The sequence below is a fragment of the Chenopodium album genome, chromosome 27 (genome assembly GCF_948465745.1).
Source record: "Chenopodium album chromosome 27, dcCheAlbu1.1, whole genome shotgun sequence".
In the NCBI taxonomy this organism is placed as follows: domain Eukaryota; kingdom Viridiplantae; phylum Streptophyta; class Magnoliopsida; order Caryophyllales; family Amaranthaceae; genus Chenopodium; species Chenopodium album.
In genome coordinates, this window is record NC_137860.1 from 34,550,525 (window position 1) to 34,574,696 (window position 24,172).

Sequence of the window (24,172 nt, forward strand, 5' to 3'; positions counted from 1 at the left end):
CAATCATTCTACTAGGAGGCGTTTCAGATTGACAAATTGACAAGAATGAGGGGTGATAGATTTCCCTTGGGTTGGGGGTATTTTGGAGTTTTTGATTGTATGTTTAGGATGATACTTATGAGGTGGGGACATCTTTGTGAATGATAAAACCATTTTTTTTTTCCCCTCCCCTGTAGCTTATCTTAAGACATGTACTCCATGTAAATTCTTATTCTATATCTTTAATAGAACTACTGTATAATTTTTTACTAGGCGGATTCCTAACATGACAAGTTATTGGCAACTCATTTTATGTTTGTCTTTGTACTGGATCTATACTTTTAACCATTAATATCAAGCATATATTAAGAGTAAAAAACTAATTTGACTTATACGGTTATACCCCAAACATATACATTGAGTGATTGAGATAAACCCATAACATTTTATAATATTTGATTTAATATACTCCGAATTAATTTCAAAATTATGAACAAGTTTTTTATTTTTTATTTTATTATTTTTTTTTTTTAGGATCATAAGTTAAATGATGCATTTAATCTGACACGTAGGTAATACTAAATTGCTCTTAGAGCATTCCCAACAATGAGCAAAAAAATGTTCATGAGCAAAACTTTAGGTGAAATTAAAACAAAAATGACTTACATCAATGAGCAAAAGCAAAAATACTCATGAGCAAAATGAAAATTGCTCATAGGATGAGCATTTTTAAAGATGAATAGTAACCATGTGGGGTCCACAAGACAAGTAAAAAAAAAGAATTAAAAATAATATAGTAGAGAGAATTATAAATGGTATTAGTAAAAGTAAGAGAGAAGATGTAGCAGAGAGAGAATGGGGAAGAAAATTTTTTTGATCATTGGTGGGATAAAAATATGATCACAAAAATGTTCATGAGTTAGAAGAGAGAGAAAGTGGCTAGAGAGAGAATGAACAACTCATTTTTTGCTCGCTGATGTGAGTGCTCTTATACACCACTTAACTGTCTTAAGGCTCTAATGAATGAAATTAGTGATTCATGAGCAGTAAACATTAGTGGTGAGGATTAAAGGAAATCAACATAACAAACATAACAATTATTTATTGAAAACAAAAAAAGTGTTCATATAAAAAAGCTAAAAAGTGTTCATCTAAAAAAAGAAAAAAATAAATAAATGTTGTCTTGCTTGAAGATCACCCCTTTCTTTGTTTCAAATTCATGTAAACATAACAGGAGTAGAAGATTTTGTTGCAGGGCAGAAAGTTCCCAAAATCAGGGCCCACAACCCAAAGAAAGCAAGAAGAGAGTTCTGGTTGTTGGGTCGGGTTGGGCTGGGCTTGGTGCGGCCCATCATCTCACTAAACAGGTCTTTCTCTCTCTAAATTTTCTTCATTGAGTAACTTTGACTTTTTTTGTGTTGAGTTTGATGGATTTTGGATTGGGGTCAATTGAATTTTCAGGGGTTTGATGTTACTGTTCTTGAAGGGGGTGTGGAATCTGGGTTTTCTACTTATACTCCTGATGAAGTTGGAATTCAAGGTATCATGACAAAGTTGTATGATTGTTTATTTGATTGGCAATTCTGCTATTGCAAGTTGTTGCATTGTCCAAATTTCTCGTGATTGTATTAGGAAAGGCGACAACTTTTTCCGGAAATCCTTCAAATGTAATGAATAAATTGCAATTGATTATAGGCAAATGGAGGGAGAACTAGGGAGTACATAGACAAGTTGCAATAGATTGCACAAAAATAATGTACATTGGCACTATATTATTGTTTAAAGTCGAAATTTGGCTAATGCAACTTGACAGTATGCACATCATTTTGTGTTTTTTGCAATATCAGTGTTGATTATTGCAGTCAGTCAACTAGAATGTAACAATAACTATTAAATATGCCAATAGGGTGTTCAATTATTGAGAGATATATTCAAATCGTTGGTGATTTTGTATTGTTAGGTACACTTAATATGATATTATCCATATCAAATAGGGGCTTAAGGATTTTATTGTCTTTATATCCTGTTGGATGATTTTACATAATACTTCTCGAGCCAAATATAATGTACATTGGGATTATATTACTGTCTAATGTCGAAATTAGGCCAATGCAGCTTGGCAGTATGAACCTTATTCTGTGTCTTTTAGGGTTTAATTTTTGCATTTAAGAAACAATTTCTGTGAAATTTTGCAAAATCAGTGCTGATCATTGCAGTCAGTTGACCAGAATATAACAATGCCTACCAAGTAAGCCAATAGGGTATTGGAGTGAGAGGAATATTCATATTGTTGGTGATTTTGTATTATTAGGTACACTTAATATGATATTGTCCATATCAGAAAGGGGCTTAAGGATTTGATTGTCTTGCTATCCTGTTGGATGATTTTACATAATACTTCTCGAGCCTAGAGTGTTGTTGATTTCAGGTTTTTGGTACCCCTACTGCAATATATTTAGCCTTGTCGATGAGCTTGGCATCAAACCGTTCACAAATTGGTTGAAATCTGCACAGTACTCTGAGGAGGGATTGGAGGTACTGCTGCTGTCCTTTTTCATATGTTTACATACATTACACCAGAAACTTTATTAGTTTTTGTAAGGGAGGTTTTAAGTATCTGAGGCCAAAATGGACTAAATGGTTTGTTTGGTACCTGTAAGAAAATCAGATGAAATAAACCGGGTATCTATGTATATTCACGGCTTCAGTCTTGTGATCATCTTATTTGAGCACACTTTGATTGTTCTGCAGGTGGAATTTCCTGTCTTTCAAGATGTGCCTCAACTGCCTACTCCACTGGGACCTCTAATACAGACCCAAGTATGTTCCAAAGAAGCTGCCATTACATAAATATTGAGCAAATAAAGTTTCTGATTGCATTATCGTGGACAATGCTAAGTTTCATGCTTTCAACGCGATTTCTGGCTATTACTGCAGTTCACGCGGCTACCTCTGGTGGATCGTTTGACATCACTTCCTCTATTGGCTGCAGGTAAAGCTTGTTTTGATACAATTACTGTGTGATAGTGTGATGTATGGTGTAGCTGGTTTCTAATGCTAAGTTATGCATCAGGTTTTTTTTTTTTTTTTTTTTTTTTTTGCATTTTGTAAGGCAATGAAAAACTCATTATATGATACCGTTCTCACTAAATAGAATCCTAAATAGTATTGAGAGAGAATTCAATCTTGATCTGAGACTGGTTTAAGAACAATATCTATCTCCTACTAACAAGATGTTAATCATTTGCCAACCAATCAGCAGTACCATTTTCTTTCTGTAAAAACGTGTTTGCTGAAATCTAGTCAACAAAAGTCTTATATCTGCAACCAAGATTTCCAACTTTCAGGATTCTTATTTTTATTGCATTTTGACTTCTATGTATGTCACATATGTTTGGCAGTGATAGATTTTGACAACACTGATTCAGCATGGAGAAAATATGATCCAAGTGAGAATGCTTTTGGTGCCCAAGTACTAGTAATGTGTTGTAATATCTTTTTTCCTTCATCCATGAAAATTATAGGATGCTCTTTAGGTTTCTCACTTTGGTGTTTCTATTTTCAACTCAGTTACTGCAAGAGAGCTTTTAAGACAGTTTGGATGCTCCGAGAAGCTGTACCGAAATGTTTTGGAGCCATTGCTTGAAGCGCGTTTATATGCCCCAACTGAGCAAATTAGTGCAGCTGCCACTCTGGCTGTGCTCTACTACTATGTCGTTGCTCATCAGGTTTAATTCCTATAGCTCTATAGAAACATTATGTTATGTGCTCGTACCCATAACATGTTCAGCTTATTCTGCTTACTATAATTAAGGAAGAAAAGACACCTGAGCAGTTTCCAACTAAATACTCAGAACATGTTCAGCTTACTCAGTAGTCATATATAGTCAAGATAGAACAAGAATTCAACCTTTTGCTAGTTTGTATTTCCTGTCAACTTACACAGTTTTTAAACCTCGAATGAAATACTTTCTCCCTCACTTGTTAAAGTATATAATTACCATACTTGGATTTCTCATATTTAACTATACATTCCATTTTTAGTTAATTGTCCTCTAAATTTTTTCTAGTTTGACCTCATACCCACTCATCAACTTTTTTCTCTCTATTCTTTTGCTCTTTTTGATCTCCGAGCAAAAAGTTCAGTGCTTGCTTTAACAAGGATGAAGGGAGTATGGAGTCTTTCAAAAAAAAAGGATGAAGGGAGTATGATTGATACAACAGAATTGTAAATGACCTTGCTATTTCAATTCAAGCAGGACAAGCCTCCTGCTTTTTTGCTGTTCTTTTTTCTAGTAAAATTGTAATTGACCGTGCTATTTCAAATCATGCTAATTACATATTTATATTGCCCCTGTACTCTAATCACTATTGGAACTCACTCAGCTTCTTTTTTTCCTTGTTGATGATTTGTTTGTGCCTCTGAACTCTTCTCTGAAATGAGGCAGGAAAATTCTGACAAGTTGCTGTGTCGCGGAAGTGTGAAAGAAAGAATATTTGAGCCATGGAGGGAGTTATTGAAAAGTAATGGGTGTGAATTTCGTAGAGGCAGAGGAGTTACAGATTTCTTCTTCAATGAAGAAACAGGTTGTGTTTCAGAAGTACTTTGCGGGAATGACAGAATAAAGGCTGATGCAGTGATCTTGGCTATGGGTATCTCCAACCTTCAGGAAATCATACAAAGAAGGTCTGCTATATACTCCCATAACCTGCGCTCAGATACACGTGCTGAAATGTTTCATTATAAATGTTCTTCCTTAGATTCAATCCAGATATATATATGTGATGGACTGATGGGGATATCCTTTTTGGAGGTGTACTTTAGCTGTATATTGCAAGCATTTGTCTTCAACTGAGTCTTTGGAAAATTTTACTCAATCGAATTATTCTGTTTCATTATCTATCTAACTGCAAGATTTGCAGTATTATTTGTTTAACTGGCTTCCCCATCTTTTTTTAGTTCAGCATTATGTATGAGGGAAGAGTTTCTGAAAGTTCTGAACTTGGCTTGTGTTGATGCGCTTTCTGTTAAACTACGTCTTGATCAAAAGGTACAAGCCACCCTTCTCCATTCTTTATCAACATAATTCTTCCTTTTCCAAGACTAGCAGTTTTTTTTTTTTTTTTTTTTGGACGAAAGAGACTAGCAATTTTGATACCCTTCACTTCTTTTGTTTCTAGGGCCATACGCCCACACCTCTTATTATCTGTTGGAGTAACCGTAAACAAACCCCCTGTCCAAAAGTAATAGCCACATTGTCCATTTACTGATCCCTTATATAGTCGGACCATTCCCAGTTACTTGGTAGGGGTGTAATGGCAAGACTAATCACAACCAATAGCATTCTAGGAAATATGACTTATTTTTCAAAAATTTCTAATATGTTGAAAAATACTATACGTGATAATCACACCTTGACGGCAAGAGTACTCTTACATTCTTACCTATTGGAAGTACCTGCTACTACTAGCAAACCTCTTCCTCGCAATCTTGCTTAGCATAAGTAAGACTGCATGGGAACCTTGTGCTTTGGTTAAGGTGGATGTCAAGAGTATATAAATCAGACTTACAGAGACTGATCTCCTTTTCTCATATTCTGCCAGATAACCATTCCGAAAGCATGCAATGCCTGCTCAGGATTTGATGCATTAAGCGGGTGGACTTTCTTTGACTTGAATGCTATATATGAGGAGCATGAAAATGATGAAACAACAGTCTTACAGGCTGACTTTGTAAGTATATAACATAGTTTTCTTTACAACATCTTGAGCAGATATGTCTTCAGAAATATTTATATGTAATATGCAAATACGATAGTCTATCCTTATAGTGCTTAAATGTTGCAGTATCATGCAAATGCACTCTTGCCCCTGACCGACGAACAAATCTCTGCAAGAGCCATGTCTTACCTTTCAAAATGCATTAAAGAACTTGCAGGTGCTCGAATCATTGACAAGGAGATTAAAAGATTTCCGAACTCCTTGACTCATTTTTTCCCAGGTTAGTTAGTGAGCAAGAACTTATACGATATCCTGCCCAAAGTAGCACTATAGTATGACTGACTGACGGTGTGGAAAATTGATGTCACATATTCTGAATTTGATTGGTTTATGGTTGAATCTTCTAATATGGCGTGGGAAAAGGATAGGAACCACTCTACAATTAAAGGGTCTTCTATATGTTATCAATTATTATGAGGGAATGGAAAGCATGACTATTAATTCTAGACAGAAGAAGTAAACCATGCCCTCTATTTCAACTATCTTAGAGAAACGCTTGCTGTCAAACATTTTCCTGTCAGACCAGTCTTGCAATGACTAATGCTTGGTAATTTTTACTCTGTCAATCAAAAGGATCTTACAAGTACTCGATGCGCGGTTCAACTTCTTTCCCGAATTTGTTTATGGCTGGAGATTGGACGATAAACAGACATGGTTCATGGTCACAGGTATAGAAACCACCATTCTTGTAAATCAAATTATTACCAGTATTGTGTATAAGCAATCATATGCTAGTTCTTATTTTCTCTTTTGGCAGGAAAAATCCTATGTGACCGGACTTGAAGCTGCCAACAGGGTGGTGGATTATCTAGAGGAAGGAAGTTTTGCAAAAATTATTCCAATTACGGAGGATGAACCTCATATAGAAGCACTTCGGAACCTTAACAGAAGTTTTAATGAGTTCAGAGCTCAGCTTCCTTGGTCCAGTTATCTCCTTCAGTGAGAAGATTATGCCTACATAATACTATAAGCTAATAAGTTATATACAACTATACCTTATCTGTTAATAAATTCTCTCTAATTGTCCTGATGTACAGGTTTTCAAAGTCTTGATTATTTTGTACATGATGTAATCAGTTTATAAAAAAAAAAAACAATCAAATAGATACTGTCATTTATAATATTGCAGCAACTGAAACATATGCTGTAAAATAAGTTTTGAAGTACTTTTAAGAGTTGAATCGTGGGAACGAATGTTGCTCCATTTCTTCGGAAGAAGCTTCTGTTCTAGCTAAGATGCAGGCAAACCAGACATACTATACCTACAGCACACAGCCTTACCAATAAGAAGCAAGAGAGCTTGATGAGCCATTATATTTTCATTCATTGACATTAAAAGCCAAAAAAGATTGAATTTTTCAACTTCGTTTGCAGTAAGACAGATTAAACAAGAATAAGGAGAAATTTAGCTAGCAATCTAGCATCATTCTAAACTCAAAGCCATAAATTTAGATCATATAACCATAACTCATTAGTTTGACTCTGTTGTTTCTTATAGGTTGCCTACTTGCCCGTCAATTACATATAAACCATATCCTTGTCAATGATGCTTATGTACCATCATTTCTCTAGTATAGTGAAATCAGAGATTCGCTAAACCTTTTATAGCGTAATTGAGAAACATTACTCTTAATAACATAAACCGGAAACACAAGTACATAAAACAGGAAAAATATTGATCATATAATAATTACCAGAAAAAAAGGAACAAAATCAGAGATCGTATTTTAATTCAATTTCATCCAGCTTTCGATGTTCTTACAACAGTAGGCAAAACAACTTTACTAAGATCAGCAGGGTAGGGAGTCCACAACCCGAATCCTCCTCTACTTTCTCTCAAAGCGCTATTTTTCTTGAACTCACTCAAAGACTTCACCCACTCAACCTTTGATGAATGCTCTCGAGTGTGGGGATGCAAGATAAATAGTGCATTATACTCACAATTTGGGAACATATAAAACTTGAACTTATCTTTCAGCCTATAAACAACATAGCCAAAGCTCAACTGGTCTCTTGGTGTGAAGAGATGAACCTCATTGAACCATAAGCAGCTAAATAGATTGTTCAAAGCAGTATGCTCCCGGATGATGATTGCTCCTTCAGGCACATCTGCAGAGTGTAAGCACGTATCAGAAAGAAAATTTTCTATAGTAGACAAAATCCGTATATAAGGCTAGATTAGTAGATTTCCATTCACTAACTTTGTTAAATTAGACTAAAACTTTAATTGAAATTTATACTCCCTCTATCCCAATATAATTGTCACCGTTACTTTTTGTGTTCACAATAAGTGAAACCTTCTTTTCTCCACACATGGACCCTCTCTTTCTTTCTTCATTCTAAAATCAAAGATTCTTATCTCTCCCTTCTTCCTTAATGATCGTGCCAAAAGGCAATGCTTTTATTATATAAGGATATTAGGATGGGAGGAAATAGCAAACGTGAAAAAACAAAAGAAAGAGAACTAAACTATAGAGTGACCATATATTTTGTGTGAAAACAGAAAACGACTGCAGTTATTTTGTATTTATATAGTTCCATCATTAATAGATATGAACTGCTTTTAAGAGAACGCATTATAATAAAATAGCTAGCTAAAATAATTTAAACATATAACAACATATTTGAGCAATGTGACGCTCAAAATCATCAAATGACTCAACAAGGGCAAATAAAGTTCAAGTAAAGTGTATATTTCAATTGATTCATTCAACTAAGTATTTATCTTTAGCCATGAGTGTTTTGAACATATTGCTCATGGCACATATTGAATTAATGAACCCTTTTTAAAAGTACTCTGTATCAAGGTATGCACCCAATACAGCATATCCAAAAAGAATCAAATAAAGGTGAAAGACATGACAAGTCTTTATGGTTTCATTCTTACCACTAGGATTTCTTTTCAACGGACTCCAAGGCTCCATTCCTTCGTAATAGTAGATTTTCATATGAAGATCAATAAGTGGTCGAGCATACCGCTTCCTGCGCTTGTTTGCATCAGCTTCCTCAAATACATTACGATGATGCTTGTGCTGTGCAATAGCATATGTATTCTTGCCTCGCCACAAGTATCTGCAAATGACAAACAAAAGACTTAAAAGGTGCATCACTAGAGATTCCAATAATAATTTACAACCCCCGCCCTTTTCCAAATCACCACATAAGCATACAGAAAGTCCATAGACATGTACAGTGCCATGCAGCCAAATTAAGCATTTTCTAGCTACAAGGAATGGCATAACACCTTCAGATTTCATAGTAAATTAACAAACTGCCTCAGTGGATGACAGAAAGTGATCTCAGATCGGCATATCAGCTAGTTATAAACCTCACATCACCAATACAGCAGATCTTTTTCTTATTAAGTATTATGTTGTAAATTCGAACAAGAACTCCAATTACTTGTTTTCTTTTGGTATTAGCAGAGACCTCTCAGTGAGACCTAGTAAACTACTAGAAATGACTTTCTTTTTTTTTTTTATTTTAAAAAAGAACTTATGTTTCAAAGAGCCAGTCACTGTATAGTTGGAAAAAAGCTATACCTCTCCAGCATAAGTAGTGGATCAACTATAAGCTCCATTTTACCATCAATCCATATGCTATACTGCGTCTCAGGAAACAATCTATGTACTAATATTTTAGGAACCTTCCCATTTCTCCTGGGTTCATCATATGGTTGATGCTTCAGAAGGACAAGACGCCAGATCCCTACCCAATGGCCCCCATCAGTATCCACTCTTACAGAGACATTACTCTTGATGAAGTCAAAGGACTTCTCATCGACCACCATAAGAAAACAGAAGAGCTTTTGTGATCGAGCACTGATATTAGAAGGTTGATGTGGTGTATCATATCCATCAAATATACCGGATGCAACTACAAACCTACACTTCTTGGCATACTCTATATCTTTTGGATCCATATCATCACCACCATTATGCATAAACCCGCAATGGACCTGAAATATAAAGTGTGATCAATAATTGGAAACAAGATCAAAGTTATAAGCTTATAAATCAACACAATTGACGGAAAATTATCAGTGCCCTTTCTTTATACAATTATATTCCAGTTATCAGCTCACTTTAGATGCTCCTGTTTTAGTCATAAAGGGAGAGAAGTCCAAAACTAAAAGCTTCAAAGTTCAAATACCATGCTCTATCCTTCATTTTCTTAGTAAAGGAATTTTAAGAGGACATGAAAAAGGAAGTGATTCCAGGAAGCAGAGGAAAGCTCATTGGCCAGAAAATCCACTTAGAAGTTGTAATAACATGGTCCACAGGAGCCTATATATCTGAGAAGTGGCTTTGTATCTTCATTGCTTAAGATAGGAAGCTAAAAATGATGAAAAAGAGGATACTCCAACAAAGATCTATTGGAGTAAGATTAGGGGCTGAAACCCATCAGTCTTTGGATTTCTGAGTCAATTTGCACACACCCTCCTCCTCCCCCTCCACCAATAAAAAAAGTTCATAAGCAAGCAATACGGCACCAGTTAAGCTAAGCATCAGTTCTTTAAAAAACATCAATTTTTTTTCCTTTTCATTAAAGGGTTGAAACAAGCAGATATTTTGAATTAAAAAACATTCTTTCCAAGTGAACACAATTCATCCAACAAACTAGCATTTATGCATATCAATCTAGCTCACCTTCATTTTTGGCTTCAATTTAAAACTATCCTGTCTCTGTGCCCAGCTTATATTCCCTCCAAATAAAGGGGTTGAATTTGATAAACTATCTGCTTCTTCATCCTCCACAATATAGGTTAGGTTTTGCACAATGGTATCAGGTGTCTTCGCCTTTGGTATAACTATTGCATCAGGGTCATCAGCCACAGGAATTGAACAGCCTAATAACAGAAGAGCTTGTCAATTAAGTTAATGTCAAGTTAGTAATTAAACGAATTCCAATAAGAAGATGGCCAGACACTTACGATGTGGCGGTCTTGGTACAAATCCCATTGAGTCTAGCATGATAAATACTTTTCCCTCTCTATTACACATAGCTGCACTTTAAACCATAAAGGACTCAGCAAAATATGAAGAAAGGGAAAGCATAGTAATGAAAACACCAAGGAGAAGCCAACACATGCTCCATTTAAAACATTTGTTTGCTAAGATGTGTTAAAGTCAAACAGAACCCCGCCACCCCCCCCCCCCCCCCCCCCACCCCACCCCCCCACCTTCCCCCTTCAAATGTAAGTCCTATACAAATTTTTTGAACTTTGTATGCAAGCTAGCACCTTTCCTAAAATAAGTGGACAGATAGAGAGAGTAAAGGAGTGACCCAACGATCGTAAAGGATATTCAGTGAATGTGTTATGAGGGGTTGCCGCAATATGAAAATTATTCTAGTATCAACAGCTCATCCTACGACATGCCACGCTTCCATGCTTACCCGGCATAGCTCTTAAGTTACAGGTAAAATATTTACTTCCTTAAAAATGCGAAGGTTTACTGTAAGCAACCACAAAATCCACCTCGTCCAGTAAAGTCCTTGCCCTCATTCTTGTGAAGTCTTAATTGAGTGCCATGAATGACAATGCAGGTTCATATGATCAGTAAATTTCTATATTTACTTATTTTCTGAGTAAACTCTAATACCCAATGGAAAAATGAACTCCTAAATTACTGCATCTCATTCTTAACAGCCACCATAAAAAAAGAGAGTTCCTGAACTACTACAAGCAACTAGCAATTTAGTAAGAAATGAACTTCAAAAAGATAACATTCGGAACATAAATGAACCGTTAGCTTTAATTAATCCATAACAATAAAGCTGGATGATACCTGAAAAGAAAACGATAGAAGATTGACATGACCATATATGAACTAACAGTACAGAGAGAATGAGCATCATCCAAACCACGCCTCCAACAAGTAGCAACCGAATAAAACCTTTTTTCCACAACATCCTCATTGGGTACTCAGCTGATAACCTCCCGGATGAAAAGAATCCCTCTTCAGGATCTGCAACAACAAGCAAATCACCAACATTTTACCATGAAAAAGATTCACAATAGATAACAATACTCAAAGCTGACACATAACAATGCAGATATTACCCTTATCTTTCTGATTAAGAGCCTCAGGGTCAGCCCTACGGCTCGGCCGCTGTGATACTGATCTTTGATAATTAGCCTCCATTGTTATTTACCCTCAACTTCTTACCATTCCCTCAGAAACCCAGATCACAAAAAGCACCCTGAGCACAATAAACTCTGATTTAAAAACAAAAAACTAAAAAAACTACTTAACTCAAGGCAATGGAAGGTGAATTAACCACTTCAAACTAATCAAATACTGGGTACTGTACTAAAATGTACGAGGAAAAATAGCATATAATTAAATAATACAGGTAAAATAAGAAACTTTATTGGTTTTATGTTGAATGCTGATTAATTTTCAATCTTCAAGAAAAGAATGATACACCCAATTCATATTTTCATGCCATTTACAAACCCATAAACCAGGCATTGCCATTGTTATGGGCAAAGAGCAATAAATCAATCAATTAATACTAAGGGTAAAAAGCATGCAATTCGAGTAAAAAGATAAAATCTTTAAATCATTACAAGAATAAACTAACAATGAATAGTTAAACCCCACGAATGAAAATAATAAAATCTATGAGAAAGAATGATTTTATCATTAGAACAGAATCTAAATAACAACCCAGATCTGAGGACATATAAAGTGAGAAGCTACCTACCAGAAGTATAAATGTCGAATATTGCGCGATTGTTAGAGTAATTGGGGATCCAAGACTCTTTAAATCGATTGATAGAGTAATGTTTAAAGAACACATGCACTCCTCACTCCGCAGGTGAAATTTCCCTTTCTTTTCTCTTGAATGTAAGAACTATGAATTTTTTTATTTTTCCCCTTTTTGTCTTCTTCATTTTTCAATTTTACAATTAATTTTCTATTAGAGCAAATGGGCCTAATTTTAATAGCACAAGATTTGGATTCAATATTTGGGTAGTAGACAAATATTTTTGTGCACATAATTGCACAAATTTGCTATAAATCTTTATCACTTTTTATAGTTATGATATAAATACTTTGTAGATTAAAATTTATTTTAATAAATTGAAATTATTTTTAGTAAACTTAAACTTTTGTTTTTTTGAATTTTGTAAGGTGACGTTTTGACATAAGATATTTTGCTCCTTTTTTTTTCCTCTAACCTTCAATCCTCCAAATAGCGCGTTTTTAGTGTGGTCGGTTGATACACCCCAAAACACTGTCTGGATAACCCTTGACCAAGTAACCTTGACTAATTGAGTAACCTCTGACTGATCGAACAACCCTTGACAAAGTAAACCTTGACCAATCATATAACCTTGATTGATCGAGTAACTCTTGACAAAGTAAACCTTGACCAATCGAATAACCTCTGACTAAGGGTATGTTCTCTTCAACTTAATTTCAGTTCAGTTCAATTCAGCTCCAATCAGTTCACTTCAGCTCTTAATTTCATTCTCTCATAAACAATTCATTCCAGCTCTATTCAATTCAGTTCAGTTCACTTAAGCTCCAATCAATTCAGTTCAGCTCAATTCCGTAAATCAGAACAGGCTCTAAGCAATCTCGGTCACACGATGTGGCCTATCACATATGAAACTTTTCATTTTTTTTTTTAAAAAAAAAAAAATTTAGGTATTTCTAAAGTTCTAAGGTTGTTAATACTACGTATTTTTTTTCTTTTTTTTTGGTTTTTAAAGGGTTTTAAGCATTTTACCGTGTTTGTGGTAATTAACTGTGTGGCTTGGTAACAAATTCACAACAGAAACGTCGGTGAAGAGGAAGCCTCAAGGGGCAAAGCTGTCTTTTCACATGAACAATAAATACACACCCAAAAATCAGTGAAATTGAGAAAGAAGAACATAAACTGATGAACCTCAGGAGTCAGGACGAAGAACTCTCTAGAATGTTAAAGTTAATGGCATTATATGGTAGGTAGAGGTTAAGATGGTGTGTGAAAAAGAAGCAAGAAAGCAAAAATGGAGAAAGAAGTTTTGGAGGCTGAATTAGTTTTACCAACTCACTTAAACTTCAAGAAAGTTCAGATGTATGAAAAATACCCTAAAGGTCAATCTAGAGGCAGACATTGGAAGCATCTTAAACAGATTCTTCAAGCTGAAAATTACCAAAATTACCCTCCTGATGAACCCAATTGTAAGATTTTCTCTTTTTAATCTCTTTGAATTTATTAAGTGTTTTTGTAAATGGTAATTATTATTATTTTTTTGTTGTTGTTTCTGAATTGGGTTTTGTTGCAATTAGTGGTTTATGTGTTAATTTTGTTGTTTTGAATTGTGATTTTTGCTTGGGAAGAACAAAAAAACTGAAAAAGATTAGTTTTTGTTGGGGTATGGAGGTGTGTAATTAAAAAGTTTGGACCTTGATGATAATTGTGAATGGAACTATTTTGGGTGTGTAGATTAGACATTAGAGAGTTATAGACTTATAGAGGAGATGATGTAGAACGAATTCAATCCGAGGAGGGTACGCTTACTCGTACTCGTACCATGGATTATAATGGAGAAATTATGGGATTAGCAACTTCTGTATTGAATTCATCAATTCAATGTGCCTTTTTTATTTTTTATTTTTTTATTTTTTACCTCCAAGCTATTCAACTGGTTTTGATGAAATTAACACTGATTTTCTAACCCATATTGGGCATTTGCTTTCACAGATATGAACATTGAGGCACAACCTTCAATGCATCCACCCAAGAGAATTTGTGATATTACTGGATATGTGGTGAGACACTACCATGTTCTCATGCTTACTATACTATGACTCCGTAAAATACCATGATCAGTAGGATGTTGTGGACTGAAATTCGAAGTGAAAACTTTGATTTGTGTTTTTAGCTGTCTTGGGCAATAAGGAAGGATGTAAGAAAGAGATTATTCCCTAATAGCTTGTACTCCATAGTATTGATTGCTCTATGAAAATATCAGTATATCACTGCTTCAATACTGACAACTTTAAGTTAATTTCTTTTGTTTGCTTACCATAGGTTAGTTTTAGGGTTGCTAATTGAAATTTTCAATACCTTTTGTTTGTGCTCATCAAAAAGGTATGGTGTTGTATGAATCATTGTTTTGATGAAGTCTAAAATTTCTTGAACCTTACTATATCCCTGTGAGTTGTGAAGAGATGAATCTCAAGTCATGTTCATAAGGGCAAGGAATAGGAAGCGAGTTTTGATAACAATACATAAGGAAATATCCTCATGTTTTAATGATAGGTATTGTATAGTATAACTGAAGCTGTTTCATATTTATACGAAAATCTCACGGTTCCTATTTGTCGATCTTTCAAGGGATAAAAAAAATAATCATACTAAGGCTATATAACTTATATTACATTGAAATATGTCACTCTTCTGAATGCATCTCTCGTTTATTGTTTTTGAGGCTCAAAAAGTCATGAAAAGTATAACTCTAGTCTCACTAACCTTGAAACCTGCTGGTAAGAGAAGTGGAACACAGTTGGATATCTGCTTCTCAGATGGATTTTGTGTAATACTATGTAGAATTGTAGATAACTAAACCTTTTCTCAGTCCGGAAGGTTTAGAAACACCGTACCTATATTTCTTCACTGATGTATATTGATGGTTTTTAGGTGTTGTATGATTTTTAAGCCAATTTTTGAGAATTGTGATACATGATAAACAAGCTACTAACAGTACTCCCCCCGTCCCTTCCAGACCCTTCCTGCTTTTTCGAAGATATGAAAGAACATCATTTTAATCTGTTCATTATAATGTGTATAAGTTGTAGTATATCGAGTTGGTTGGTCATAGTTTGATTTTTCTGACGAACTGGAAATTTTCTGCTGCCATTTTATGCAGGCACGTTATTATGATCCAAGGACCAAATTGCGTTATGCCAATGCTGAAGTCTTTAAACTCGTCAGGTCACTTCCCAATGATTATGTGCAGCGGTATCTGGCTCTTAGAAATGCTGCTGTCGTCCTTAAGTAGTGCCTCCCTTAAACAGCCTTCTGTTCAGCAACTTGGCAAGTTACATCATTGAATTCGACAAAGAACTGCTTTTGCTCCATCACAAATCTTGCAGTGTGCAATCTGAATCAAGTTAGGCATCTAGATTGTGCTTCTGATTTTTGAATATTAGCTAGTTTGCTAATTGGGTTTTGTATGTTGCTGAATTGATAATGAGCTTGAGTGTAGTTATGTATGCAATTATTGAACACTTGGTCAGCACTCAGCATTATCAGGTGTTTATAAAAATCACTTCGTATATGAATTGTTGTAAATGGAGATTACGCTACCTATTTACCATTGACATTCTCATCTGGCATCATATCCAAAACTAACTTCAAATTTATTACTAACATCTGAGTGCTTGCATGGTTTATTTCAAGAAATAGTTTTATTTCACATCTAATTGCAATTCTTAGAAAATGCATAGTTTTGTTTGGTTGATCATAAAAAAAAATTAACTAAACATTCCATGATAATCTTCTTAGGTTTAGAAAATTATGAGAAACCTCAGCCTTCTCAGGTCGTTATTATGTTAATTTCAATCATCACTTATGATTATATTTTCTTGCATATAACGCGTAGGGTTGGTTTGGTATCAGTGTACTTTTCTTTTTGGTAGGTCATAAATTGATTAAAAAAAAAAAATAGTTATAACATTTCTAATGTGGTTTCTTGTTTTTAGTTTTTTGTTTTTTAAAAAAATGAATAAAAATAGAGAAAAAAAAAAAAAAAAAAAAAAAAACAATCACAAACATATACTTCGTATTGTTTATGATTTGAATCATAAATCAAATCCCGCCTACATTATTTCCCTATTCTATTCGTGAAATTATGGGCGCTGCAAAACAACAAAATAATCAAAGACGAAAAGACAAAACTACCCCTAAAACCCAAAATCCCCAAATCTTAACGACCCAAACAACTTCTCCTCCTTCCTTTTCCCTGTTCCAAATTCCCTGTTCTTCCTCCTCGGCTATCTCTGTGCGCAGCCTGCCTTCCGCTGCTGTCGCCGCCCATTTCAGCCGCCGCAACCACAACCACAACCGTTGTCGGCGTTAACGCGTAAAACACCAATCTTTCTCTCTCTTCAAATAAAATTATCGAAGCAAAAACCCTTTCTTGATTTCTTCCCCAATTACCTTTTTTGTTTTTAGGGTTTACAGAAATCAATGGAGGAAATAGACCATTACATAGTTCTTGGATTAGTTACAGGAGAAGAAGGATCAAAACTCACTGAGAAAGAAATTTCAACAGCATATCGAAAAAAAGCTATTGAGTTACACCCAGATAAAAATCTCAACGACCCAGATGCTCCAGCTAAGTTCCAGAAACTTCGAGTTTCTTACGAAATTCTCAAAGATCCTAAAGCGAGGAAAGAATTCGATGATTTGCTTAGGGTTAGGAGAGAGAAGAAGGTTCGGGATAAGCAATTCGATGCGAAACGACGTCGGATGATGTCGGATTTGGAGGAGAGAGAAAGGGCTTCGTTTGTTGATCCGGAGAAGAAGGCTCGTGATGAAGAGGAGGCTATTATGAAGAAATTGGCTGAGGAAATTGCTAGAATTAAAGCTAGTTTGGCGAAGAAACCAGTTTTTGAGAAGGAGGAGAGGAGAGAGAATGTGAGTGTTGGGGTTGCATTGGATAAGAGTAAGGTGTTGAAGGTGAGTTGGGAGAAGGGTGATTCCGAATATAGCGCGAGTCGATTGAGGAAATTGTTTGAGGAATTTGGAGATGTTGAGGATGTTGTGATTAAGGGTTCTAAGAAGAAGAGTTCTTGTTCTTCTGCACTTGTTGTTATGGGATCAAAAGAGGATGCTGTAAGTATTGAAATTTAAGTTTGATTGCTTGTTTTTGATTGATTGAAGTGTTGGGTTTGATTGAATTTTTGTTGAGTGTTGAATTTGATTGTGATTTTGTGGTGGTTGTTTTGATAGGTAGCTGCTACTGGTGTTATGATTGGTGATTTATCAAATCCATTGCTGGTTTTGCCTCTTGAACCAACTAAACCAATGCCTTCTGTAAGAGCCCAAGAACCGGTGGAGCGAGACGAAGCACCCATGGGGAATGTTGTTGGGGCTGGATTTCAGGCGTTTGAGGATTCAGTTCTTGATAAACTCAGAAAGGTTAGTTATTTATTTATGTAATAATGTGATTGTTTTAGTGTTGTTCTCTATCTGTTGTTTGTGTGAGGATTGTGAACAGAAGAAAAGGAATTTGTAGGATTAGTTGATTAAAAGCTAAATGCTTAGGCTGCTAATTCATTCACTAAGTAATTAAGCTAAAGTAGGGCTTTCGGTTTTATGAAAAATTTGCTGCTGGCGCTCTTTATCTGTTAATCTGTTATATATGTACCCTGTTCAAGGGTAGAAAACTACTCGTACTATTAACCACCTTCAGAGAAATAGATGATATGCCTTTAATTTGAGGATAATTTTACATCTAATCCATTGCCTTGCTGTGTGGATAACGTTGCATCCTCCTGAAATAGAAGAAAGTGAGGAGCTCAAATTGTTAGCTCCTCTGTCATGATCAGTTGAGGGTGAGGCGGTGAGCAAGAGACAGAAAGGGAGAGTGAAACAAATGCTGGGTGTCTCTGCTGATTGCTAACTATGGGCATGTAAAACCCACTGCCAATAATGACTATATTGTCCGTAGATTTGAGTTTGGGTTGTTGACTGTGGAGATTGGTGTTGGCTCATGTTGTTGTAACAAAATTTCCTCTGGGTACTATGTTTCCTGCACAAGTGGGTCAGTTACTGAACCTTTTGTATGATTTATAGAGTAACAGCTATTTTTGTAATGATTCTATCCAAGGGAAAGGGAGGAAAATGAAAAAGAGGCTAGAAAAGGGAGGAGGGGTGGGGGGGAGTGAACTGTCCTCCAAGTTTCTCTAACATTGGAGGGATTTGGTTTATAAAAGGGGAAAGGAAAATGGATTCTTCATTTCCTTTCCCTTCTCTTGTCCTATTTCTTATCCAAATAAGGAAAATGTTTCCCTTGTTCATCTCCCTTCCCCTCCAATTCTTTATATTCAAACATAATGTTAGGTAGAGGGACTGAGAGTATTATCGGAAGTTGTTTCCATAGGTCTTTAGTTTTGGAGCTTTATTTTGAATGTCGATGCTATGAGCTATGTTTTCCAAGGGCGGGGGGTGAATGTTCCTCCAAATCTCTTTAACGTTGGGGGGATTTGGTTTATAAAAGGGGAAAGGACTCACCTCCCTTCCCCTCCAAATCTTCATATTCAAACAGTGTTAAGCAGAGGACTGAGGGAGTATTATCAGAAGCTGTTTCCATAGGTCCTTAGTTTTGGAGTTTTATTATGAATGCCAGTGCTATGAGCTATGTTTTGCATCAAGTTAGGGCAGAACAGAATAATTTGAAATGCCATCTCTTTTAGCCTTGTGAAATTGACAATCTCCCTTTGTTTAAGGTCTGATTTGAATTTGGTAGGCATAAAGTTCTGTTGACTTTTTAGGTTTTGGATCCTGAGAAAAAAAAATTAAAATAGCTACTCCATTTTGCATCATGGTTTTTGTTTTTTTTAAATGTACCTAACGACTTCTTATTAGTATACAACACATGATGTACTTTCGAAACTGTTTATGTTATGTTTTGCCATCTCTTTGTGGTATCTATTACAGTTTCCATCTAATGCTAGTGCTGTTCTGTGGCTGATGATGTTGTTGTCTTTGTTTGAAGGGCTCTTTGTTTTATTTTCATGTTTGTGATTCATTGCATGGTTTTTAATTCCATCATATTGTTGACTACCATGAGTTGGTGTAATCTTGAATTGTTCCTTATTTCTTTTGTTCCCTTGTGTTGAACAGGCTGCAGAGAAACAAAAAACAAACAAGAAGGAAGCATAAGAGTATAAGACAAAGTGCTAATGATTTCGCTGCATAAGCTCCGGGCTTCACCCGACAGACTGTCGCTTTGGATGACTACTTCCTCTTGACAGAAAGCAAAATTTATCTTCTGAGGATTCCATCAGAACTGTATCGAGAACCATTTTCCATACGAGTGTGCACAACAATGGCCCAAACATCCTATCAGAAGCTATTCTAAGCTTGCAAACTTGTAAAGTTGTAATGCTTTGAAAAATCTTTGTATATTTACACAAGTTGATTGTCATCTTAGAATTATAATTCATTCACGATTGTATGTACGTTTACTTACATAAGAGCGTGTATTCGTTTTAAATTTGCAACAATGAATTGATCTGGGATATACAACATTGTTGAATCACCAGTTGAAATAGCCCTATAGTTGAATCAAACTCATTCTTGTGGTCTTTATATACAAGTTGATAAGTTAGTTATGGTTCCAAATCAACTTATATGACCGCAGGGGATTCACTTTAATTTTAGAAAAAAAATCTCAAAATTGGCCCAAAAACAGGCTAGAAGATACAGGTTGGTTTGAAGGTAATACGAAGTACAACATTAACAAATCATTCAGTAATACTTCTCTACCAAGGGTAGTACATAGACTACACACTTCATGTGCCAAAAGATATTAAACCAAATTGCATAATAATGGCAAATCAAAATAATAGGCAAACAAGACTTAACTTCTATCATGCTTTTTACCAAAGCCTTTTGTCCTAGTCGGCTAGTGTCTACAGACTCTACACTGTATACAAATCTAAATATATCATGTTGAGCCTCACAAAAATGAAATGATGTGATCAAGCAATGAATCTCTGTCAAAGCTACAGATATATTTAGTGCTTCTCTGTGATTAAGCTAGAGTTGAGCCCAAAATAGTTTGCATCATGCAGGTTTTCGCAGAAGCAGAGCCAACACATAAGAAAGAGCGGCATCAATTGAGGACAAAGCAACAACAAGCCCAGCTACAAGTACAAGGGTGAGGGTGGCCGTTCGCAGCTGCAACAAAAAACAGAGGAAAATATTAGATTTTCAGCCCCTAGCGAAACACATGCTTTTTACTTTTTAGACAAACCAGCATCTTAATTTTTTTTTATCAATACATAAGGCAACGAAGGCCAGATATTAGACACATTATCCTCTCTGTGTTCATCTATTACTGCTTTCCATGGCACAGTCCCATAGCAGTTCAAACAAGGACTAAGCATTAACCTTAAAGGTCTTTGATAAACAATCTAGGGTACCTATAAAAGGAACTTGAATTGTAGGGCAACTAAATAAAATCAGTTATCATGACTGGGAGATGAGCGGGAAAAAACCTCAAGAGTATTAGTTATAGATACTATACATGTCTGTAACCAAATCAACATATTTCAACCACTTCAAGGAGTTCATTAAGGGATTAAAATGATATACGCACTTATACAGGGTCATTCTTATAGCCAATATAAGATAGTCATCTAAGTCAATATAAGATGAGAGGGTGTCCTATAGATTCTCAAATATACATGAAAATTGACGCTGAAGGCATCAATGAAATACAGAGTAATGTACTGATAAACCTTGTACCAATACTCCAAAAGGGTACAAGTAAATATTACTCCCATGTTTCATTTGCTCATAGGTCAGAAAGAGTATTGCTTGTCATCCATTCACGCTTTTTTGTCAAACACACACACACACAAATAAACTTTAGATTTTTGTTCTATCCCAGCATGGCTTAAATCATTTCACCGCGGAAGAAAATTTCTGCATACATAACAACATTAGATATTATGTCCAGGAAACTCCATCATCTATGCACTTCCATAAATACAAGACACAGACTATGTTAAATAGTTCTAAGCATCTAGGTAGCCAAAATAGCATATTGAGCTGACAGTTAATGCATTCTGATTCAAAGACTACTTCTGTTTAAGGTCAGATCATACAAGCAATTCTGCTTTCATCAGTCTAATTATTTTCAAAGACAACATACGATGAGAGTTTCCATTGTCTAAGTGATCCAAAACAAACATCAAGATAAAGACAATTTATTGGAGAGGGGACGCAAACCCAATCAGAACTCTAGTAGCATGTTTTCAAGAGCACAAACAAGCGTATACAAGTATTTGAAGTCTAGACAAGCATTTGTTCAACCTGAAAAGGCCTACATTATTCAACAGCATTGGAATATTGCAATATACATAACATATATGCATATAAAAGTTAGGCAAAGGCGGTACCGTTTCCTGAAAACCCGGCCATTCTATGTACTTCAACTGCCCAGGTTGCTGAGCAAGGAAAGCAAGCAAAGACTTCAAACCCCTGAAAAGAATATGGCACAACAAACCACTCAGTTGAATTACAAGCTACTACTCCCTCAACCTCAATATAATTCCACACAAATTCTTCTAATCCTATTACCTTATTGTTTCCTTAGAAAAATGCACCCAAAATGGGTCCTCATCAATCTCATCATCAAACTTTAATCCATAACTTCCTCCCCTAGACATCGAAAACCGAGGTCGAATCTGCCTCTTGTTTGAATAATTGATCTCTGACCTTAAATTCTAGCAATATATAAAATGGGCAATTCAGAAATTCTATGCAAAACACTATTAAGCTTAGGGAAAAAAAAAAATCAATAGAACAAATTAGACAATTATTTACCCATTTCGGTACAAATTTACAAGCAATCAAGTCTCTAGAATTGGCTTCAATAGACATTCGATATCGAACCGAAAGCAATGGGTTTCCATTTTTATGACCCAAAACTACATCAATTGAAAAAGGGCAGTCAAAATTTTGTATAATATCTTCAATACAACAATTCAATTAACAAAAAATTGAGTGAATAAAGAAATTGGTACCGGCTCGTCAAAAAAAAAAAAAAAAAGAAATTGGTACCGGAAGAATTTGGCAGCAACCCAGATAAAGTAGCCATTTTTATCAGCAATAAACCAAATTACTTGCAATTCCCTGAAAAATAGCAACTATATAATGTTAATTGATATTAATTGTAAACCTAATTTAAACATAGCATAGATAATGAGATAGTTCATGTGTTTACTGTTACTGTAGGAGAGAGAAATTGGAATCTTGGATAGTTGAACGAGTCTTGGATGGTTGAATGAGCAGGATAAATCAGTGAGTGTAAACTAGATTTCCTGAACAGTAATTTGGCTAATTTATTGGTGTCTAATACGAAGTATGTTTTTATGGTTAGCAAATATCATAATGATAATTTTTCAGCCCATTTCCTAAATAACAAGATAAAAAAAAAAAAAAAAAAAGTCGTTTTTTATATTAGTAGCAACTTTTACTTGTGTAACAAATTGTAAATTTATCTTTTAATAAAAACTTCCTTCTTTATATTTTTTCATCTCTAATTCCATATTCCTAATTCTACTCAAATTCTTGTTGCCTCCAAAAACCCGCTTTATATACATACCCACGTGCTTTTTTCCACCCTAAAAAATTATTCCACTCAAAAAAACAGAAAAACTCAATAAAAATATTTTTATTGTATTCTCTTCACCATGTCTTCAAAACACCTAATAACAACCATCGGCATTGATACAAATAGTGAGTTGCAATCATCAGTTAAATACTCGTACACAAGTCTTTGTGACTTGATCCCTCCAAATTTTGAAGAGTTACGTCAGAAATCAACTTATGAAGATATTCAGAAGATAAAAAATCCGTTGGCTAGACATGCTGCCTTGGCTTACCTTAAACCTATGCCAATTCCGCCACCGAAGGATCCTGATCACTGGTTGAAGAAGCTTTTAGTTAGTTTTGATAGAAAAAGTTGTGATTCCGATAATGACAAACAAAGAGATGCCAAAGACAAGGTAGGGTGCATTGAATTTATTAGAAAGGTCATATTTGGGTGATTCTTTGAATTAGTTGTTTTAGATATATTCAAGATTAAAATTTCTTTTAATCTTTTTATTTTTGGGAATTAAGTTAAATATTAGTTCAATTTTGTAGTAGTTTATTAGAGTTCTCATAAGTGTACAATATCCCTAGTGATTTTTTTGTTAATACATTATGATTGTTAGTTCAAAACTTCAGAGTTAGTACTTTTGTAACTTTCAATAGATCTAATCCCCACATCCCACAGTCACTTGCAATGAGTAAATTCGACATTGTGTCTTCAAACTTTTGTTAGCGCTAATTTTGATTATCTTTAGTCACAAAATTTCGACCTTGTTATATTCAATCTTCAAACCATGCTCGTAGTTTTTTGCTCATATAACCTATACTATAAAAGTTCAGTTTTGTAACTTTAAACCTTCTTCAATATACTTTGAATACGACTTACAAAAATTAAGATATTGTGTAAATTTAATGCATCAAAAAAATAATGTAAAACACGTGATATTCCCATTCTTTTAAGTGGCCCACTATTTCTCAAGATGGCATCAAAATTCTACTATTATCCCTATTTTTCCCACATGAAACTAGGTCTCTTAACCTACCCCAAAACCAAAGCATCTACTCCGTACCATCC

The 24,172-nt window shown here is 35.1% G+C and overlaps 5 protein-coding genes across 8 annotated transcripts; 3 read left to right on the forward strand and 2 right to left on the reverse strand.

Moving 5' to 3' along the window:
• The first annotated feature begins 1,039 nt into the window (after positions 1–1,039).
• Positions 1,040–6,960, forward strand: LOC145621099 (uncharacterized). 2 transcript variants are annotated; one of them, XM_081675832.1, is made up of 13 exons: positions 1,040–1,346; positions 1,441–1,519; positions 2,408–2,514; positions 2,731–2,799; positions 2,917–2,971; positions 3,381–3,467; positions 3,550–3,707; positions 4,428–4,666; positions 4,940–5,030; positions 5,584–5,712; positions 5,827–5,980; positions 6,334–6,428; positions 6,518–6,960. In XM_081675832.1, exons 1-13 carry the CDS (start codon positions 1,155–1,157, stop codon positions 6,701–6,703), a joined length of 1,641 nt encoding a protein of 546 aa, XP_081531958.1. In that variant the 5' UTR covers positions 1,040–1,154; the 3' UTR covers positions 6,704–6,960. The 2 variants fall into 2 exon arrangements, with proteins under 2 accessions (XP_081531958.1, XP_081531959.1); XM_081675833.1 differs by having other exon boundaries at positions 1,042–1,346; positions 3,381–3,428; positions 6,518–6,959.
• Positions 6,961–7,421: 461 nt separating this feature from the next.
• On the reverse strand, positions 7,422–12,619 carry LOC145620527 (putative hexosyltransferase MUCI70). Of its 3 annotated transcripts, XM_081675213.1 has the most exons (8): positions 12,472–12,619; positions 11,825–11,964; positions 11,550–11,729; positions 10,694–10,765; positions 10,410–10,609; positions 9,303–9,718; positions 8,648–8,832; positions 7,422–7,869 (listed from the first exon to the last, which is right to left on the reverse strand). In XM_081675213.1, exons 2-8 carry the CDS (start codon positions 11,904–11,906, stop codon positions 7,499–7,501), a joined length of 1,506 nt encoding a protein of 501 aa, XP_081531339.1. In that variant the 5' UTR covers positions 11,907–11,964; positions 12,472–12,619; the 3' UTR covers positions 7,422–7,498. The 3 variants fall into 3 exon arrangements, with proteins under 3 accessions (XP_081531339.1, XP_081531340.1, XP_081531341.1); XM_081675214.1 differs by lacking the exon at positions 12,472–12,619 and having other exon boundaries at positions 11,825–12,445; XM_081675215.1 differs by lacking the exons at positions 11,825–11,964; positions 12,472–12,619 and having other exon boundaries at positions 10,694–10,770; positions 11,550–11,723.
• Positions 12,620–13,620: 1,001 nt separating this feature from the next.
• LOC145621160 (protein EIN6 ENHANCER-like) lies at positions 13,621–16,090 on the forward strand. Its single transcript, XM_081675893.1, has 3 exons — positions 13,621–13,940; positions 14,464–14,531; positions 15,632–16,090. Exons 1-3 carry the CDS (start codon positions 13,766–13,768, stop codon positions 15,761–15,763), a joined length of 375 nt encoding a protein of 124 aa, XP_081532019.1. The 5' UTR covers positions 13,621–13,765; the 3' UTR covers positions 15,764–16,090.
• A 648-nt stretch (positions 16,091–16,738) lies between these two features.
• LOC145620312 (pre-mRNA-splicing factor cwf23-like) lies at positions 16,739–19,987 on the forward strand. Its single transcript, XM_081674955.1, has 3 exons — positions 16,739–17,601; positions 17,719–17,907; positions 19,615–19,987. Exons 1-3 carry the CDS (start codon positions 16,954–16,956, stop codon positions 19,651–19,653), a joined length of 876 nt encoding a protein of 291 aa, XP_081531081.1. The 5' UTR covers positions 16,739–16,953; the 3' UTR covers positions 19,654–19,987.
• A 264-nt stretch (positions 19,988–20,251) lies between these two features.
• On the reverse strand, positions 20,252–22,812 carry LOC145621181 (uncharacterized). Its single transcript, XM_081675917.1, has 6 exons — positions 22,727–22,812; positions 22,564–22,635; positions 22,327–22,430; positions 22,081–22,226; positions 21,900–21,981; positions 20,252–20,673 (listed from the first exon to the last, which is right to left on the reverse strand). Exons 2-6 carry the CDS (start codon positions 22,598–22,600, stop codon positions 20,560–20,562), a joined length of 483 nt encoding a protein of 160 aa, XP_081532043.1. The 5' UTR covers positions 22,601–22,635; positions 22,727–22,812; the 3' UTR covers positions 20,252–20,559.
• Positions 22,813–24,172: the final 1,360 nt, after the last annotated feature.

Coding starts and splice junctions, on each gene's coding strand:
- LOC145621099 (XM_081675832.1), top strand. CDS start 1,155: ATGTTGTCTTGCTTGAAGATCACCCCTTTCTTTGTTTCAAATTCATGT. Junction 4,667..4,939: donor CAGGAAATCATACAAAGAAG/GTCTGCTATATA, acceptor ATCTTTTTTTAG/TTCAGCATTATGTATGAGGG. Junction 5,031..5,583: donor AACTACGTCTTGATCAAAAG/GTACAAGCCACC, acceptor ATATTCTGCCAG/ATAACCATTCCGAAAGCATG.
- LOC145620527 (XM_081675213.1), bottom strand. CDS start 11,906: ATGGAGGCTAATTATCAAAGATCAGTATCACAGCGGCCGAGCCGTAGG. Junction 9,719..10,409: donor AATTGAAGCCAAAAATGAAG/GTGAGCTAGATT, acceptor TTTATATTTCAG/GTCCATTGCGGGTTTATGCA. Junction 7,870..8,647: donor GTTGAAAAGAAATCCTAGTG/GTAAGAATGAAA, acceptor TACACTCTGCAG/ATGTGCCTGAAGGAGCAATC.
- LOC145621160 (XM_081675893.1), top strand. CDS start 13,766: ATGGAGAAAGAAGTTTTGGAGGCTGAATTAGTTTTACCAACTCACTTA. Junction 13,941..14,463: donor CCCTCCTGATGAACCCAATT/GTAAGATTTTCT, acceptor TTGCTTTCACAG/ATATGAACATTGAGGCACAA. Junction 14,532..15,631: donor GTGATATTACTGGATATGTG/GTGAGACACTAC, acceptor CATTTTATGCAG/GCACGTTATTATGATCCAAG.
- LOC145620312 (XM_081674955.1), top strand. CDS start 16,954: ATGGAGGAAATAGACCATTACATAGTTCTTGGATTAGTTACAGGAGAA. Junction 17,602..17,718: donor TGGGATCAAAAGAGGATGCT/GTAAGTATTGAA, acceptor TTGTTTTGATAG/GTAGCTGCTACTGGTGTTAT. Junction 17,908..19,614: donor TTCTTGATAAACTCAGAAAG/GTTAGTTATTTA, acceptor TGTGTTGAACAG/GCTGCAGAGAAACAAAAAAC.
- LOC145621181 (XM_081675917.1), bottom strand. CDS start 22,600: ATGGCTACTTTATCTGGGTTGCTGCCAAATTCTTCCG. Junction 21,982..22,080: donor TTTTCTAAGGAAACAATAAG/GTAATAGGATTA, acceptor TATTCTTTTCAG/GGGTTTGAAGTCTTTGCTTG. Junction 20,674..21,899: donor GGCCGGGTTTTCAGGAAACG/GTACCGCCTTTG, acceptor TTTTTGTTGCAG/CTGCGAACGGCCACCCTCAC.